This window comes from Eschrichtius robustus, chromosome 5 (assembly GCF_028021215.1).
Source record: "Eschrichtius robustus isolate mEscRob2 chromosome 5, mEscRob2.pri, whole genome shotgun sequence".
NCBI lineage: Eukaryota > Metazoa > Chordata > Mammalia > Artiodactyla > Eschrichtiidae > Eschrichtius > Eschrichtius robustus.
In genome coordinates this window covers 45,642,815-45,662,938 of record NC_090828.1, presented here as the reverse complement: position 1 = coordinate 45,662,938, position 20,124 = coordinate 45,642,815, and the positions used below count along the sequence as shown (strand labels likewise).

General features: G+C 35.5%; 1 protein-coding gene across 1 annotated transcript in view; it reads right to left on the bottom strand.

Annotated features, from left to right (window-relative positions):
• COL5A2 (collagen type V alpha 2 chain) overlaps positions 1 to 20,124 on the bottom strand; it is a 147,464-nt gene that overhangs the window by 6,812 nt on the left and 120,528 nt on the right. The window contains exons 36-50 of the mRNA XM_068544802.1: positions 19,906 to 19,959; positions 19,639 to 19,692; positions 19,156 to 19,209; positions 18,626 to 18,733; positions 18,460 to 18,513; positions 17,867 to 17,920; positions 16,887 to 17,048; positions 16,116 to 16,223; positions 14,868 to 14,975; positions 13,386 to 13,439; positions 11,290 to 11,397; positions 10,699 to 10,752; positions 3,372 to 3,479; positions 2,923 to 2,976; positions 1,797 to 1,904 (exon numbers count right to left, since the gene is read on the bottom strand). Coding sequence (XP_068400903.1) covers positions 1,797 to 1,904; positions 2,923 to 2,976; positions 3,372 to 3,479; positions 10,699 to 10,752; positions 11,290 to 11,397; positions 13,386 to 13,439; positions 14,868 to 14,975; positions 16,116 to 16,223; positions 16,887 to 17,048; positions 17,867 to 17,920; positions 18,460 to 18,513; positions 18,626 to 18,733; positions 19,156 to 19,209; positions 19,639 to 19,692; positions 19,906 to 19,959 — 1,242 coding nt within the window. The remainder of the gene's footprint in view (positions 1 to 1,796; positions 1,905 to 2,922; positions 2,977 to 3,371; positions 3,480 to 10,698; positions 10,753 to 11,289; positions 11,398 to 13,385; positions 13,440 to 14,867; positions 14,976 to 16,115; positions 16,224 to 16,886; positions 17,049 to 17,866; positions 17,921 to 18,459; positions 18,514 to 18,625; positions 18,734 to 19,155; positions 19,210 to 19,638; positions 19,693 to 19,905; positions 19,960 to 20,124) is intronic.

Genomic DNA, 20,124 nt, shown 5'->3' with positions numbered 1-20,124 from the left:
ACACCCCAATGTGATGGTACTTCGGAGATCTGTGACTCATGCCCTTTTTAAACTAGATGGTTCTGGCCTGCGAACCTGTAACACTCCAAGGGTGAGAAATGATGCATAATTGTTTTTCAGGCAACATATCTGCAAGTTGGCATCTGAGGTAAATAAAGAGCAAAGCACAAAATATTTGCTTTGATGTTTACCCTTGAAGATGTAATACATTTTATGTTAAGAACATATAGATATGCACACTCATTTCCAAACTATTCTGGGCAAGGCACAACTAAAATGTTTTAAAAGGATTTATGGACAGAAGATGAATGAGGATATGCAAAGGAGTTGTGGGTGTTAGTTCTATAAGACTACACGTCAACGCCAAGAAAATACACACAAGAAACACTCGCAAGAGAATTTCCCCGTATTTCCAAATAAGGGGGAAAGCACAGGAAGTCTTTTTATGTGCATTAGTTAGTGTGTAGATCAAAATCCTCTATACTAAACAAAACTGGAGGAAGTTCTCTTTGCCCTTTTTATTAGCAAAAAATAAAGAATTCTCTTACTTTTTTTTGCCAAACCAGAACTACTGGAGCAAAAGGGAGATAAGCACAAAAATTAGCAGAGGCTAGAAAAGTGGATCCTCTCTATTAATTTCCTTCTGCATTTTCTCAAGGAAGAACTCAGCAACGTGAGAGAATTAACCAACAACCTGAAGATATGTGTGGTCCACATCTCTCGTGGGGAGTACAGTCCTGGCAGGCAGAAGGCTGGAGTTCTGTTACTGGCTCTGCCACTTGTTACATGGTTCTGGAAAGTTGCATCAACCTCTAGTGCAAACAATTTCCTCACCGTCAAGAGACTGTTAAATCTGTGGGGTTTTTTTTCCTTTAAGATCATATCATGATTCCATACATTCCTTTATGCTAATCTCAGGGGAGGAGATTTTTTTTCTATCAAGGACCACTAAAACACAAGATAAAGTCAATCAAGAGCCACATAAGTCAGAGGTATTCCAATTCTGTGGCTGTTTTCCATTTAAAGTTGGAGAAATAAACAAATAGAAAATATTCCTCTTGACCACAGGAAATGTAAAGCTATTCTTTCCATGTAATAAATAATAAATATTTGGCTTAATGGTATTGACAATAAAGGGCAGAGACAGAATAAGAAAAGGAAAATAAAACCAAAGAGGAAGAAACACCAGGGAGGGATGCATAAACTCGTATACACACATGCACATACACACATGCAAGCATGGCAGATAGAGGAGACTGCTTCTCAAAGTTTGTTTTCTGAGAAGCCAAAGTCTAACTAAAGCGATTTTTATAGCTTTACATAATCCTCAAGTCAATACTACTGAAATATTTTATTAAAAGTTTTAATTGAAATCCTTTCTGAATTCCATTTTCAGTAAATAACTCTTCGATTTCATATGCTTCACTTTCCAGCATTTTCATGAATGAATGCATTCATCAAATCTCACATTTAGTCCATTGCCTTTTAAAGCAAAGCAGCATTTCCATAACTCTAATTATAATACAGTCATAACTTACTATTTGCTTTCATTGATATCACATGAAGTCAAGGCCTAGGTAGCTTGGACTCTGATTTTATATACTCTGAATAATCTGTATTAAAATGTTTGAAATAGCTACTTATACAGACAAGCTCTCATGTGACTTTCAGACTTGTTTTCAGGGTTCCCTGAAGTGTTTTGTCCATCATGCTGCACAGACATTCCTTAGACAGAATCCAAGCTATGAGAATCAATAGAAGCAATCAATCACTTGCATACAAATCTGTGATTTTACCTCAGGGCCTGCTTCTCCGACACTGCCTCGTACACCAGGAGGCCCGATGGGCCCAAGTGGCCCAGGGTTTCCTTCTTTACCTGAAGGACCAACTGGGCCTGGAGGACCCTGTAAGCAACAAAGACTGTATTTTAGATTCTAGGAAGAAAATCTTTACAGTACCTTTCTCTGATCAGAGAACTATTTCTTTATGGAATTAACACAGTGATTTCTCATATTCGTTTTCTTAATGACTAATAAATGGAGTTCTAGCACTTTCTAATGTTTACTACTTCATCACACATTTTCCACACATGAATTTTCCACCATCCATGCAAGGTAAAAGATCAGTGTCAATTAAAAACGTTAATGGACTAGTCATCTACTTTTACTGGTAGGCACTGCTTCAACAAATTTCATGTACTGTACACCTAACTAGAAATTCAATTAAGTAGGAGTAAGAAAATGACAGAAGGAGTGTCTGATATAAATTAAATTTGTGTGCCTAAACCCCAGAATCTCATCACATCCTAGTAATTTTGATACTGTTCTCAATTTTATGTGTGATTTGTTTGCACTGTATTTAGATACAGCAGAAATTTTTTCTAATGATTTTCCTAATTATGTGTGTCAATTGTCTTATGGCATTAATGACCTATTAGAGGCAGCATTAATACTAATGCAGAATTTCTATAAGCTTCAAATATTGGTTTCATTTTATGATTTGCTTCCTAGTTAGCCTTATGCCAACCATTTCTGAGGAACTATTACAATTACTTAAAGGAAAAAAATAAATCCAGCTTCAAAATCTATCTCCACTTCATGGTAAATCCTATTATATCATTTCAAAGAGTACAATTAAATGGAAATTTCAATAAACACAGAGTAAGAAAATGAACTAACAGATGAGTATATCCACCCTAGGTAAGAAATTTTAATGTGGGCCCATGAAGTAATATGTCATATTTCAGGATATTTCTACTTAAAGGTAAATGCTGAATGGTTTGTCTCATATGTTTGCTGCCAGCTTCAGAGAACCAAGGCCAACTCCAACTTCAATACCATGAAAATGATACTGAAGCACTAACAGTATACCACCAGGAGCATTATTATTTACATGTGCAACTTATTAAGTTTTGTTACTTACTCTTGGGCCAAATGGTCCTGGGATTCCAGCACTGCCTTGTTCACCATTGGGACCCTTAGTAGGAAAAAATAATGATGCCAAAATATTTATATCCTACGTTTTACCATTCTTAGCTTTTTCAAACGTCCTGTCATTGACTTTAGCAACATAAACTACTTTCATAAAGTCATCAACCTCTATAATGTTTCATGAGTTGGCCAATACTAAAGACAACTGCAGGAGTGATGGTGCATATATCCTTTTGCTTTATTTCTTTCCTACAAAATTACAGCAAATATATGAACAATTATATTGGATAGCTAGATAATTAGTTATTCATTGAGATATTCTTTGAAATGAAAATAAGATACAAAAAAACCCCATCCGTTTTATAGACAAATAAATGTTCATATCAAGATGCCTGTGTATTCTCACATGCCGGGCAAATAATACTTAAAGGGATAACTTACAGGAGGTCCAGGAAGACCTTGAAGACCAGTAAAGCCTCTGTGACCCTTCTGACCTCGGTCACCTCGGTCTCCATGATCACCTTTGTCACCTCGAGGTCCTTGGGGTCCCTAGAAATAGGGTCATAGCATGGATATTGCCTGTTGAGACTACAATTTACTACAGTTTTACCTTGTGTAATTGTATTTGCTACAATTTGGGGTACTGTATTTTATATGAACTAATATATTTACGTATCTAAATAGTATTAGACCTAGGAATTTTTGTCTATTTTTCTCAAGGAATGAAGGTAATCCTTAAAATCATAAGCTATATAATAATGCTTTCCTAAAGATTCAGTTTTTTTATGTTTATCCTACATTCAGACTAAAATGAGGTATTTTAAAGTTTGATCTAGCCTATCTGAGACATTTTCCAAAGATTATATTTCACATATTTAGCTGATATCATTATGTAAAAATACTGCCACCATATATAGATTCTTTTAAATTAAAACGTGAGTTCTTATTTACTTATGTTACTTCTAAGAATAAAATGTTTATTAAATTTGCATATGCAGATAAACTAACTAGATATGAGCTGGGACTATGTTAAGAAATTGGCCATATTTGAAAGTTGCAAAGGGAGTAGATCTTAAAAGTTTTACCACAAGAAAATAAAATTTGCAACTATGTGGGATCATGGATGTTAACTAAACTTACTGTGGTAATCATGTCACAATATACACCTGTATCAAATCATTACCTTAAACAAGTACAGTGTTATATGTCAATTACAGCTCAATAAAACCGGTGGAAAAATAAGAAATTGGCAAAAACTTGTTTGAACAAATGAAAGAGGAATATCTTCATCGAGCCACTCTCTTCCAAAGAAAACACAAAGAACTCTATGTTATCCTCATATCTGCAATATCTGTACCCAAATCAATCAACCCTGATCCTGAGAAACTAAAGAAAAAGCAATAGTTGAGAATCTAATTGTGGGACAGAAGCTACACCAAGAAGTAAAAATTATCTGATCAATCTTATCAGTCACAGACTTTTTCTTTGTTTGTAAAAGTCTCGGGTAGTAAAGGCAGTTCCAAGGGTCTAGTGGTTCACAGTAAACTGACAAGTAACACAGGGTCACCTACTACAGGGAAAGCTTCTGTTGTCTTTAAAGTTTTTCTAAAAGAGAATTGAAATTCTATCAATCTGACTTTGGAGAATGGAAGATACTATCAAATAGACTGGCTCTCAGGTTAACTTTTCCCTTATTAGTTTTTTGTTCTTATTTTGTTTGGTTCTTATTTTTTAAATTGGATATCCTAATTGTCAGTACGAGAATCTTTTTTATAACAAAAACAAGACTAGATTTCAGTAATTTTTACATATTGTATAAAACAATGTAAATTTAAATACTAAAATCAGTTTGAATGCTTTTACAATGTCAGAAAGGTTATTTTAGTTTAGGGATGCCCCCAAATTTCATAATTAAAATAAACTAAACCAGAAAGCACCTATTTAAATTATTAACTAGAGACAGTTACAGAAAGATAGAGAAGATGAAAAGGCAGAGGGCTATGTACCAGATGAAGGAACAAGAAAAAACCCCAGAAAAACAACTAAATGAAGTGGAGATAGGCAACCTTCCAGAAAAAGAATTCAGAATAATGATAGTGAAGATGATCCAGGACCTCGGAATAAGAATGGAGGCAAAGATTGAGAAGATGCAAGAAATGATTAACAAAGACCTAGAAGAATTAAAGAACAAACAAACAGAGATGACCAATACAATAACTGAAATGAAAACTACACTAGAAGGAATCAATAGCAGAATAACTGAGGCAGAAGAACGGATAAGTGACCTGGAAGACAGAATGGTGGAATTCACTGCTGCGGAACAGACTAAAGAAAAAAGAATGAAAAGCAATGAAGACAGCCTAAGAGACCTCTGGGACAACATTAAACGCAACAACATTCGCATTATAGGGGTCCCAGAAGGAGAAGAGAGAGAGAAAGGACCAGAGAAAATATTTGAAGAGATTATAGTCGAAAACTTCCCTAACATGGGAAAGGAAATAGCCACCCAAGTCCAGGAAGCGCAGAGAGTCCCATACAGAATAAACCCAAGGAGAAACACGCCGAGACACATAGTAATCAAAGTGGCAAAAATTAAAGACAAAGAAAAATTATTGAAAGCAGCAAGGGAAAAACGACAAATAACATACAAGGGAACTCCCATAAGGTTAACAGCTGATTTCTCAGCAGAAACTCTGCAAGCCAGAAGGGAGTGGCATGATATACTTAAAGTGATGAAAGGGAAGAACCTACAACCAAGATTACTCTACCCGGCAAGGATCTCATTTAGATTTGATGGAGAAATCAAAAGCTTTACAGACAAGCAAAAGCTAAGAGAATTCAGCACCACAAAGCCAGCTCTACAACAAATGCTAAAGGAACTTCTCTAAGTGGGAAACACAAGAGAAGAAAAGGACCTACAAAAACAAACCCAAAACAATTAAGAAAATGGTCATAGGAACATACATATCGATAATTACCTTAAACGTGAATGGATTAAATGCCCCAACCAAAAGACATAGACTGGCTGAATGGATACAGAAACAAGACCCATATATATGCTGTCTACAAGAGACCCACTTTAGACCTAGGGACACATACAGACTGAAAGTGAGGGGATGGAAAAAGATATTCCATGCAAATGGAAATCAAAAGAAAGCTGGAGTAGCTATACTCATATCAGATAAAATAGACTTTAAAATAAAGAATGTTACAAGAGACAAGGAAGGACACTACATAATGATCCAGGGATCAATCCAAGAAGAAGATATAACAATTATAAATATATATGCACCCAACATAGGAGCACCTCAATACATAAGGCAACTGCTAACAGCTATAAAAGAGGAAATCGACAGTAACACAATAATAGTGGGGGACTTTAACACTTCACTTACACCAATGGACAGATCATCCAAAATGAAAATAAATAAGGAAACAGAAGCTTTAAATGACACAATAGACCAGATAGATTTAATTGATATATATAGGACATTCCATCCAAAAACAGCAGATTACACGTTCTTCTCAAGTGCGCACGGAACATTCTCCAGGATAGATCACATCTTGGGTCACAAATCAAGCCTCAGTAAATTTAAGAAAATTGAAATCATATCAAGCATCTTTTCTGACCACAACGCTATGAGATTAGAAATGAATTACAGGGAAAAAAACCTAAAAAAGACAAACACATGGAGGCTAAACAATACGTTACTAAATAACCAAGAGATCGCTGAAGAAATCAAAGAGGAAATAAAAAAATACCTAGAGACAAATGACAATGAAAACACGACGACCCAAAGCCTATGGGATGCAGCAAAAGCGGTTCTAAGAGGGAAGTTTATAGCTATACAAGCCTACCTCAAGAAACAAGAAAAAGCTCAAGTAAACAATCTAACCTTACACCTAAAGAAACTAGAGAAAGAAGAACAAACAAAACCCAAAGTTAGCAGAAGGAAAGAAATCATAAAGATCAGAGCAGAAATAAATGAAATAGAAACAAAGAAAACAATAGCAAAGATCAATAAAACTAAAAGTTGGTTCTTTGAGAAGATAAACAAAATTGATAAGCCATTAGCCAGACTCATCAAGAAAAAGAGGGAGAGGACTCAAATCAATAAAATCAGAAATGAAAAAGGAGAAGTTACAACAGACACCGCAGAAATACAAAGCATCCTAAGGGACTACTACAAGCAACTTTATGCCAGTAAAATGGACAACCTGGAAGAAATGGAGAAATTCTTAGAAAGGTATAACCTTCCAAGACTGAATCAGGAAGAAATAGAAAATATGAACAGACCAATCACAAGTAATGAAAGTGAAACTGTGATTAAAAATCTTCCAACAAACAAAAGTCCAGGACCAGATGGCTTCACAGGTGAATTCTATCAAACATTTAGAGAAGAGCTAACACCCATCCTTCTCAAACTCTTCCAAAAAATTGCAGAGGAAGGAACACTCCCAAACTCATTCTATGAGGCCACCATCACCCTGATACCAAAACCAGACAAAGACACTACAAAAAAAGAAAATTACAGACCAATATCACTGATGAATATAGATGCAAAAATCCTCAACAAAATACTAGCAAACAGAATCCAACAACACATTAAAAGGATCATACACCATGATCAAGTGCGATTTATCCCAGGGATGCAAGGATTCTTCAATATACGCAAATCAATCAATGTGATACACCATATTAACAAATTGAAGAATAAAAACCATATGATCATCTCAATAGATGCAGAAAAAGCTTTTGACAAAATTCAACACCCATTTCTGATAAAAACTCTCCAGAAAGTGGGCATAGAGGGAACCTACCTCAACATAATAAAGGCCATATATGACAAACCCACAGCAAACATCATTCTGAATGGTGAAAAACTGAAAGCATTTCCTCTAAGATCAGGAACGAGACAAGGATGTCCACTCTCACCACTATTATTCAACATAGTTCTGGAAGTCCTAGCCACGGCAATCAGAGAAGAAAAAGAAATAAAAGGAATACAAATTGGAAAAGAAGAAGTAAAACTGTCACTGTTTGCGGATGACATGATACTATACATAGAGAATCCTAAAACTGCCACCAGAAAACTGCTAGAGCTAATTAATGAATATGGTAAAGTTGCAGGATACAAAATTAATGCACAGAAATCTCTTGCATTCCTATACACTAATGATGAAAAATCTGAAAGAGAAATTATGGAAACACTCCCATTTACCATTGCAACAAAAAGAATAAAATACTTAGGAATAAACCTACCTAGGGAGACAAAAGACCTGTATGCAGAAAACTATAAGACACTGATGAAAGAAATTAAAGATGATACCAACAGATGGAGAGATATACCATGTTCTTGGATTGGAAGAATCAACATTGTGAAAATGTGTATACTACCCAAAGCAATCTACAGATTCAATGCAATCCCTATCAAATTACCAATGGCATTTTTTACGGAGCTAGAACAAATCATCTTAAAATTTGTATGGAGACACAAAAGACCCTGAATAGCCAAAGCAGTCTTGAGGCAAAAAAATGGAGCTGGAGGAATCAGACTCCCTGACTTCAGACTATACTACAAAGCTACAGTAATCAAGACAATATGGTACTGGCACAAAAACAGAAACATAGATCAATGGAACAAGATAGAAAGCCCAGAGATTAACCCACGCACCTATGGTCAACTAATCTATGACAAAGGAGGCAAAGATATACAATGGAGAAAAGACAGTCTCTTCAATAAGTGGTGCTGGGAAAACTGGACAGCTACATGTAAAAGAATGAAATTAGAATACTCCCTAACACCATACACAAAAATAAACTCAAAATGGATTAGAGACCTAAATATAAGACTGGACACTATAAAACTCTTAGAGGAAAACATAGGAAGAACACTCTTTTACATAAATCACAGCAAGATCTTTTTTGATCCACCTCCTAGAGTAATGGAAATAAAAACAAAAATAAGCAAGTGGGACCTAATGAAACTTCAAAGCTTTTGCACAGCAAAGGAAACCATAAACAAGACGAAAAGACAACCCTCAGAATGGGAGAAAATATTTGCAAATGAATCAACGGACAAAGGATTAATCTCCAAAATATATAAACAACTCATTCAGCTCAATATCAAAGAAACAAACACCCCAATCCAAAAATGGGCAGAAGACCTAAATAGACATTTCTCCAAAGAAGACATACAGACGGCCACGAAGCACATGAAAAGATGCTCAACATCACTAATTATTAGAGAAATGCAAATCAAAACTACAATGAGGTATCACCTCACTCCTGTCAGAATGGGCATCATCAGAAAATCTACAAACAACAAATGCTGGAGAGGGTGTGGAGAAAAGGGAACCCTCTTGCACTGTTGGTGGGAATGTAAATTGATACAGCCACTATGGAGAACAATATGGAGGTTCCTTAAAAAACTAAAAATAGAATTACCATATGACCCAGCAATCCCACTACTGGGCATATACCCAGAGAAAACCGTAATTCAAAAAGACACATGCACCCGAATGTTCATTGCAGCACTATTTACAATAGCCAGGTCGTGGAAGCAACCTAAATGCCCATCAGCAGACGAATGGATAAAGAAGTTGTGGTACATATATACAATGGAATATTACTCAGCCATAAAAAGGAACGAAATTGAGTCATTTGTTGAGACGTGGATGGATCTAGAGACTGTCATACAGAGTGAAGTAAGTCAGAAAGAGAAAATCAAATATCGTATATTAATGCATGTATGTGGAACCTAGAAAAATGGCAAAGATGAGCCAGTTTGCAGGGCAGAAGTTGAGACACAGATGTAGAGAATGGACATATGGACACCAAGGGGGGAAAACTGCGGTGAGGTGGGGATGGTGGTGTGCTGAACTGGGTGATTGGGATTGACATGTATACACTGATGTGTATAAAATTGATGCCTAATAAGAACCTGCAGTATAAAAAAACAAACAAAACAACTAATACTAAACTTTCATTGGGTTATTTGTATGGAAATATGTTAATATAAATGTTTCAGACATTACATAAAAAAAAAAAAAATTATTAACTAGAGTTCATTTAATCATGGAAAACAAATTGTAACTGGTTAGAAAACCATTCACTTGACATACCATGTAACTATAAAATCTTCTCTAGCCTAGCTCAAATCAAAGCTGAGAATGATGATTTAATAATAGGTCATAATTTTAAGGCTATAATTGTTCTCCATGAATATAGATATTGATATTGAACACAGATATTGATTTATATAATGGGTGTGAAAGAAACATGACCTATTAGACTGCCCATAAGAGATGATTCACTCATGATAAGACATCAATATAATAATCATTAACCTCGAAGCAATTGCAAATAGCAAAAAAATCAGAACATGGGCAGGGCAGTCTAGTTGAAAATAAAATATATTTGAATAGTACTTTTCAAGTTTACAAAGAGCTTTCAAACCCATTTTCCTATGTAATTTTTAGAAAATCTCAGAGAATGGCACTATTTCTCCTGTTATTTTGGGGAGAAATTGTGACTCTAAAAGTCTTAATTGATTATTGAAATAATTTGTAGTTAAATTCAGAGGCGCTATATCAACATTATAAAAACAAATATAAACTCCTGGGTATCATTTTAAATCAACATTTTGTTCAAAGCTTGAAGAATTTGGTAATTTTCACTTATGAGTCTTAAATTGTACCTCTTCTTTGGGAGTATATTTTACGTAAGAAGACATATATATAAAAAAAAAACAAACAGAGAACTTACAAGTAAGCCACGTTTCCCAGCTCGACCAGGTGGTCCAATAGGACCCCGAGAACCCTAGAAGAAATTTTCATAGATATTAATACAAAAATATGGATGTATTATATAGATATAGCATTCAAGAATATATGTTTGTAGTTGAATACTTATATATGTGTATGTGTGTATCTAAGTGTATAGTCCTATGGCTAATTAATTAAAACCAGGCTGAAGTCCCTAGGTATAAGAATGTGCTCACTATAACCCAAATGACATTTCTATAGTCAATTTTATCAACGGTCTTCACTGAATGAAGATCACCTTAGTTGTTTACATAAGACATTACTTACTTAAATTTAACATGATACATACTTATTACATCTCCTGTAAACAACAACATTTTTAGATGATGAAAGTCAAAGCATCAGGATTTTTGAATACCTATTAGAAACCAAATTTTTAAGACTAAAAAAATTAATTCCTAATTGACTGTTTATCATTCTTTGTTTAGAGTCCTTAACCAAACACACATGTTATTGAATGCATGCATATATGTAGCTCATAATACAGTATGTTGATGTTTATAACTGTCAGTGTGAAACTGACTCTCCTTACCGGATCTCCTCTTTGTCCTGCATCTCCTGGAGCACCAACAGGACCAGGAGTTCCAGGGGCACCCTGAGAGCCTGGCAGACCTGCAGGCCCAGGGTCTCCACGATCACCCTGACAAGAAAACCATGATATTATCTTTTTAATATTTATTCTAAAACAGCCGTATTCTATATGCTCATGCTGTTCATGAGAAGGAAAAATATAACTTTTTAAAACATATTTTATTTATTATTTTACTAATATTTTATTTAAATATTTTAACTATATTTGCTTATTAATAAATCAAACTGAAAAGAATAAGATATTTTCCCCCAATTTCATCCCTCCCCTCACTCTCACCCTATTATTGCCATAGTCAAGATTGCTGGACTATAGGAGTGGTCACCTCCAGAATTCAGCATGTTTCTTAGACCAATAAGCCTTCCAACTGGGGTATCCGTACACTTGGTATAAACAAAAACTTTCCAAAGAGTGTAAAAACAGGGAAAATTCTACGGAAACCACTTTCCAGATTTTCAACTTCATATTTGTTCTTTCAGAAAACTGAGTTGGAACATCCTTCCCTACTTCCTCTTTAATAACCACCCTTCTCCCATTTTATGAAATAAAAGCAGATATCGTACAGTCTGCAATCTTATTATGGTGCAGTGCTTCGAAGAATAAACACCACTGGGCATCAAACTAAGGGACTTTTCCAGAATGCACAGTTCACTTGAGAATAAAGCAAAGAGGTATTCGGAAAGAAAGAGGCGGCTCCTTATTTTACCCAGATGACCCCATTATGACAAGGCTCCGAATCTTACTTGTCTCTTTAAGTGAGAGATGAGATTATTGTTACGTGAACGTGCATTAATATAATTATTTGACTTGAGAAACGGAGTCACACCTTTTTTCTGACAGAAGTTAAGTCTTATTTGACTGATTAGTTTGGCAACCAGGATAAATTCTGGCAATTAGGTTAGAGAATTGATACATAATACACTGAATAAGCTGAATTGGCAACTCCAAGATTTTGAAAAAAATATATTGAAAGCACATGTACATTTAGAATTTACCAAGAATTACCTCCTTTGCAACTATTAAAACTTGTGATTAAAATAAAATGTGATGGCAACTTAAATTATGCGTAGGGGTTCACAGATTTTCAAAATTATATCAGGGGTACATCAGCAAAATCTTTGAAGACTACCACACTGGACAATAGATTACCGACCGAGGGAAAAACCCAGATGCCAAGAGAATTTGCATTCCCTGGCTTTACGGTAGATGGAGGGGAGTGGCCTTACCCCAAGATTCCTCAAAACTCTTTCTTCCCCTCTCTTTGAGTGCCTACTAGATACTTTAAACAAGTTATTTGAAACACAAATGCCCAGTGGTATAGGTACTAATCATATTTAAAGTATTTGAAAATTGAGGCTCAGAAAATATGTTCAAGATCACACAGCTAGTTACTTAAAGAATCAAGATTCCAATCCAGGTCTCTCTGGTTTCAAAGCCCATTCTGCTACATGATGAGCTCCTGGAGTGGAAAGAGCCTCTGCATCATAATAGACATTAGAGAGGGTTTTTGTTTTTGCCTTCCATTTACTACTATGTAGTCTGAGACAACTGTGTGACTGCCCAAAGGGACTAGAGTTTCAGATAAAGTTGGGGATATTTTCAGTTCAGCACACGTCTAATTTAAAAACACATCATGAAATATACAATATTTAGAAAAACGTGGTTTATTTCCTCGTGGGGCATTCACTTTAGGAGGTGAGCAGAGAAATTTAGATGTTACACAGCTCTATTTGTGCTGCCATACTTTTGTGAATGAGTTTGAAACTTAGACTACTTCATATGTATCCTCATCCAAAGCCTTCATGGTGCACCTTTTCCTACTGTTAATTAAAAAAATGCCGTCTCACTTGGCTGTGTATTCAAACTTTCATTTATAAGATCTACTCAAATTATGGCATTACAAAAAAGATTGTTAAAATCAGAAATTTCAGGGCTGCATTGGAGCTATGAGAAGAAAGAGTAGCTTTTTACTCTTTAGTATTACAAAGATTTCAAATTTACATTACTCCAGATTTTTTAATCAGTGAAATTGCCCTTACACGTTCTCCAATAGCACCATCCCGTCCTGGAGTACCATCATTACCAGCTGGACCCTATAAAGAATCATATTTGAAAAATGAATTAACTGAGTAATAAAAAAGCACATTCCAATTGCCAGAAAAATTACAGCATGTTTTCCACCTCTCTTCCATATTATAAATTAGCATTTATGGAAACTTCAGTAGAAGAAAGTCTTCTGCCATCTTTCTATTACTTTGATTTGCCTGGAAAATTATTAACACATTCTTACATTTTTGGTGCCAACTTGAAATGCAGTTTTATTTAAGACACTATTTTCCACTTACAATTCAGTGCTTATAAAGTGCAATGTTATTTCCTTTCCCCGCGTACATATTTCATATTCAAGTATTAAGAATGCCCAGTTATTTACTATAGCAGCTCAACTTTAAAACTGTCCTGGCATTTGCTACAAATTTGGGCTCTTCAATGTTTGGTGTGAAACAGTACTAAATCTATGCTCAGGTTGGCTTAATCAACCTCTTCAGTGGTGGGCCCAGAGGAGGTGCCACCAGATGGAAGAGCTCCACCACCAGAGAAGCCCCCAGACATTCCTCCTGCTGGGCCTCCTGCACTAAGTCTAAATTCTTCATTTCTATTTTTTATTTTTAAAAAAGAAAAAGAATTCAAATTCTTCTAAATAAATAGACAACAATTACATTCCTGGTATTTTGTTTTGTTTATATTATCAGTGGATGGTTTTCCTCACATTTACTTACCCAAATAATATCCTTAAAGTTTAAAGTAAAATATCTGCGTTTAGATATTAAATTACTTAAAAAAATATATAGTCTTCTTTTCCTATTTTATTTTGATTTTTTTCAGAACTATATTTTTACCATTTGAGCAAAAATTGCTTTGAAAGGCATTGATTGTTTCTTTCAAGAAAATGTGACACTAAATGTTTGGTGATTTACTTATTAAAGCACTGAACAGAGGAAATTCCAACCTATAACTTCTCAAATCACCTTTCAAAAGCTGATTTCCTCTCAAAAGAACCTAAGGGAACATGATCTCCATAATGTAACTTTATAGGGATGTGTAAGTAAAAGCACCTCTACTTACTTTGCCCTCTTCACAAGCTGTAACAATTATATTAATCCTATCACCATAAAACTTGGCAATTTTGACAAATATGCCATTACAGAATGAAATAATAATAAGAGAAAAGGTAAATGGTTGTGTCCTTTCACCTTCAAAATAATTTGGCAACAACATAAGTCAACTAAAATACTTGGCTCCAGACTAGATGAAAGTCAGTGCAAGACACAAATCTTACTACTTTTTCCTATGTCATCATTTAGTCAACTCTCTAGGCAAGAACACATCAAGAAACATCACTAGGAAACTTCCTTCAGGTCAAATGTACAATTTCTAAATTTCTAAATTGACTTGTAAATTTAAAAAATGTCCCCAGGACACCCAGATGAGGAGGGGAGAGGGATTTTCACTGCAGTACTCACTTCAGGTCCTGGTTCTCCCACAGGGCCATTTGAGCCTGGGGGCCCCACTGGTCCAGGCGGGCCTTTATCTCCTGGTGCACCAGTTGGTCCTACTTTTCCTGGTGTGCCCTGAAATAAAAGTATAAATATGTCCACCACTTCTGAAGAAGTTTAAGGAGGCCAGTTCACATAAAGGCTACATTTATTCAAATGGCACCCCAGTCCCTCCTTCTATAGTAATAATTGTCCATTATCCCACAACACTCATGTCACTGTAGTGCCTTCCCAGAGGCATGCGCACTTCTTATCACACTCATCCTGACATATCAAAGGGAATAAAAAGTATCCTTTGCACCAAGTCAGGTTCGGTTTGGTTTCTAATCTGATGTATCATTGTCATTTCTGGATGCCCTTCTTGAATCTGTGTCACTAGTAAGATTTGCTCATGCTTATTCATTTCTGCTTTGTCCGCTCACTTTACTTCTATATCCTGGCACTTTGGTCTCAGTATTGGGAGATTTTACTTCCAGGTTCCTTGGCTCACTCCTGATAACAATAAGACAGCCCTTAACTCCCAGTTTTCTGGTTTCACATCTCCACCCACATGTCCCCAGTTCCAAAGTCCCAGCAGTAAATCTCTCTGTCTACATTCCATATAAAAACACCATTTTTTTCTCAAGCATGTAAACTTTCAGCAGTAAAATTTAGTCTCTTCAAACCTAACAGTGAGTTAAACTTTTATCCATACTCCAGGGAATATGAAATTCTTAGCACCCTCCAGGGAACAGGAGATTACTTTCAGAATCCTTCTTTATTGTTCACCCCACTTTCACCTCCAATATTACTTTAGCTCAACTACTTCTTCCCTTTGATGGTTTATGAAAACTTACTCTCTCAACAGTGAAATATGAGTGTTTCTGTTAGGCATGTTTATTTAAAAAGAGGCTACCTACTCACCAGGAGATTATCCTCCTTCTCTAGCTCCATGGATATTTTTATTCTTTGAAGAAAGATTTAGAGTCATCAAAACTCTATATCCTTATTTGTCTACTTCTCTAGTCCCAGGGTTAAATAACTTTTTTTTTCAAGGACTTTCTAAGGTACTTAAGTAAAGAATTTGACATTTAAAGTCAAAAGGTTTTTAAGATACTCAGAATTTGTGTCTAAAAAAGACTTCAAATCTATTAAGAAAAAAAAAAAGATAAATTTTCCCTTCACAAATTTTATTGCATATAATCAGATGAAATATCGACCAGTACAGCTACTCACTGCTGGGCCAGGAAGGCCGGGCATCCCTCGCTCTCCACGCTGCCCCGGCATGCCGACGATTCCTCTTTGCCCAGTTGTTCCAGCTGGACCAGGGGGACCATCTGGACCCTAATTTTGAGGACAAACTATAGTGAGAAATTCTCCAGGGAAGACTATATGCAAGCACTTTACAATAGATCACAGCTTTACAGGTTTTTTGGTATGAGAAAAAGTTCTCTGTTCCATAAAACCATACTATATATGAGTAGTCAAAATGTGTAATCCACACTGAGCCTCTAACATTATTTAAAGGTGAGAATGGCTCATTTAGTCGGAAAGGAACTTGAAGATTAATGTGACTATTAGTAGAATAAAAGAGGTAACTATTCAGACAAATATTTTTCCTCTTTTTAAAATGACAAGAAAAATTTTAAAACAAAGAAATAGGGCTCTATCTAAACATATGAATGTTGAGGCATTTGGATATTAAATAAAATAGTTCGGTTTAAAAAAATGTTCTTCATTCAATACAGATATTTAATAAAAAAATGTTTCCTTGTTTAGTTTCTGAACACCATATCCATGACTATTATATTTTTATATCTGTACATATACTTTTTCCTAGAGCAGAGAATTTATAAATTAAAAACCTATAGGGCATAATGCATTTAAAGGATTACGAAAGTGCTCAGGATAATATATAAACAGTTTCTTTGTGGCAGTAATTCTTATGAATTTCTACTAGTAAATATCTCAGTTACAGGTGGTCTAGAACAAAGATTCCAAACTTACAGGTTGCCCATCTTCTCCTGGGTCCCCTTTGTCTCCTGGGCCACCAGGGGGGCCAGCTGGTCCTCGATCTCCTAGTCGTCCGTGAGAGCCGGGGTCCCCACGAAGACCTGGAGGTCCCTCCTTCCCAGGTTCCCCTAAGGGCCCTGCAGGTCCTGGAGCTCCCTAGTACAACATAGAAAGAGACCCAGGAGGGCAAAGTGGAAGCCACGTTAGAAGACCTAATGTGACGGTCTCTGCCTCAGAGGCAGATTCCCAAGCCTCACAGGTCCATTTTTCCTGTTAGATGATCACTCAGTGGATTTAAACAAAAATAAAAAACACAGCTGCCACACATCTGATTCATTTCCCAGAGGAAAATCTAAATTATTTGCAGACAATTACCTTTCAGTCATTATTAAAAGTGTGCTGACAATATTGAAAAATCAACTATACTTCAATTAAAAAATAAAAAATAAAAGTAAAGTGATTTGGAATTGCAAAAAAAAAAGTGTGTTGAAATTAACTTGAATTTTCAAACTCCATGAGGCTCTGCCCCAACAATGAATACATAATATTGATATTTTATTCTGTCTGACCTGATCTTATAATGAAAGAATAACTTCTATTAAAGATAATTTCATAGATTCTTCCTAACTGAAAGAAATGATTATTAGCACATAATACTGTTACTATTTAGTACCCAAATGAAATGAATTAACAGTCAAACATTGGGCCTTAAAAGGATCTGCAAATAAGCTCCTCCAGGAAACACTGGATGATTAAAGAAGGATTTGCTTGACAACATACCACTATGAATTATTGGGACAAGAGTTGTCAACATGGGATAACAACTAATTAAGGGATTAAACAAAAGAACAAATAATAACTCACATATATGTGTGTATCATTATAATATGTACATATGTGTGTGTTTGTGTGTATTTTTATGTGTGTGTAAAATGACTCCACTATCAATGATTTCAATTACTGAATTGACTTACAGTAGGACCTGGAGGTCCAACTCTGCCGGCAGAACCAGGAAATCCTGTAGCACCCTAGAAATATAATATCATATAAGCAATTTTAGAATAAAAGTTAATTCTATATACTTTCTAGGGATTATTGATTTTACAGGGATACTTAGGCCTTTATATTCCTCTCGTTATGACCAATATATATTTTTTCTTTTATCCTATGTTTTTGGGAATGGATCTGGATTAACTGGTAGGAAGGATACTATTTTTCTCTTTCCACTTTCCAATTCTCTTGAATACATACAAGTATATTGAAGGCAAGGGCTAGAATCACATTAATATTTTATATAACAGAATTATACAAAGTACTTTGACATTATTCATTCCCTCTTCCATAGGTAATATATTATTTATGTTACATATGAGGCAGCTGGGTCTCCAAGATCAAAAAACTAATTTTAACCCAGATCTCCATCAAAGTTAAGCGCTCTTTCCACTACTGTATAGTTATACAACTAAAAACTTGTTGTTACGGGTTCAAATGCACTTTAAAATGGCTATAAAGTAATAGGTATTTGTGACTAGCTGTGTGTAATTCCCAGAGCTTCAAACCAACTTACAGGTGGACCCTGAGTTCCTCGACCACCTTTTAGTCCAGGAACGCCATTAGGACCCTAAAGAGAAAGAAGCAAACAAAAGATCGCTATAGTACAGAAAGATGGTCTAAACACAAGGTCAAACAGTGGGCACTGGACTCAAGTTGTGTCTTTTTTATTTTCAACTTACATGAGGGCCTGGGGATCCTGCCAGACCTTGTGGTCCAGGAGAGCCAGCATCGCCCTTCTGTCCTGGCTCTCCAGGTTCACCTTTTACTCCAGGCTGCCCATCAGGACCCTACATTAATTGAACAAATAAGCAGTTGATTATAACACTTACAGACATATGATTTCATGATAATTATTCCTAACATATCATTTATTCATATATGGTATAATGGTGCTTTGAAATCGGTATAAAAGCATAGAAGAAAAAAAAAACGCCCTGATAAGATCTTTGAAGACAGTCTGAAAAAATAAGTTATGCCACCACATTTTTATTATAACAAATAAGTATATAATTCAATATAATGCAAATTCATCCATTTTGGGGCCAGTTCATGAAAAAAATGTATTGAAAATGAGAATATTGCCTAGAAAACTATGTTTTCCAGGATCTTGAATATACCTTCAAAACATACGACAACGATAAGTAATTAAGTTCATCGCTGTAACAAGAGGAATGTTCGTTTGTAAATTAGGGATATTTGAAAATCATACCTGGGGTCCAGCAAAACCAACGGCTCCAGTTGGGCCATTTTCACCACGAGAACCCTAGAAGAAGACAAACATTACTGTAGCTTTCACACATTATTCTAAACAGGAACAGTATTTTAAAATGCAATTATATAAATTTGTAGTGTCTTGAAATGTACACATAGAGAAAGTAGACATATTGCTTGAGGAGGGCTCTTAAGCGTGATGTAAAGATAGGGGTCATAGAAAAAATTTTCCAAGGCCCAAAGTCTCAAAGAAGCTTCTGATTACTTAGTAAACGAGCTGCCAACCTAGACTTAATAGACTGTATAGAAATAATGCAGTGATTTTTTTTTTTTAAGTTTAATGAGAATAGTAAAAGGTGAAAACCAGGAAGTTAAAAGTAACCTAATCCAACAGGCATGGTTTTATAAATATCAAGACAAAATGATGAATTGTTTTACTGCTCAAGCTCATACTAAAGAACATCAAAATACTGTCACTTACAGGATTTCCACGGGAGCCAGGTGGGCCAACTAAACCTCGAGGGCCAGGTTCTCCCTAGAAAGCAGATTTTAGATTGTTATTGTCCAAAGCAGTGGCAAAACAGTACAACTGTAGGATTTGGGCCCTATGTGTAGGGCGGATGGGAGGAGAACTCTGAGATGATCTAGTCCAACTGTCATATTTTATGAAAGAGAAAACATTATGAAAAAGATCCAGCATTCAAATCTCAGGATTTTAAGTCCACAAAATAACAACTTGTGACATTACCTTTTCTCCAGTAGGACCTGCAGGACCGGGAGGACCCAAGGGACCCGGAAGACCCTGTCAATTAACATAACATAGGCATACTGAGCAAAAGAATGCACAGAAATCTCCATGTTTAAACAAACTAACAAAGAAGGGACTATTTTGTTACAGCCGACTGCTTTTGTAAAACATTACCTATAATAAACGATATAACTGTATATTCTCAATATTTTATATAGT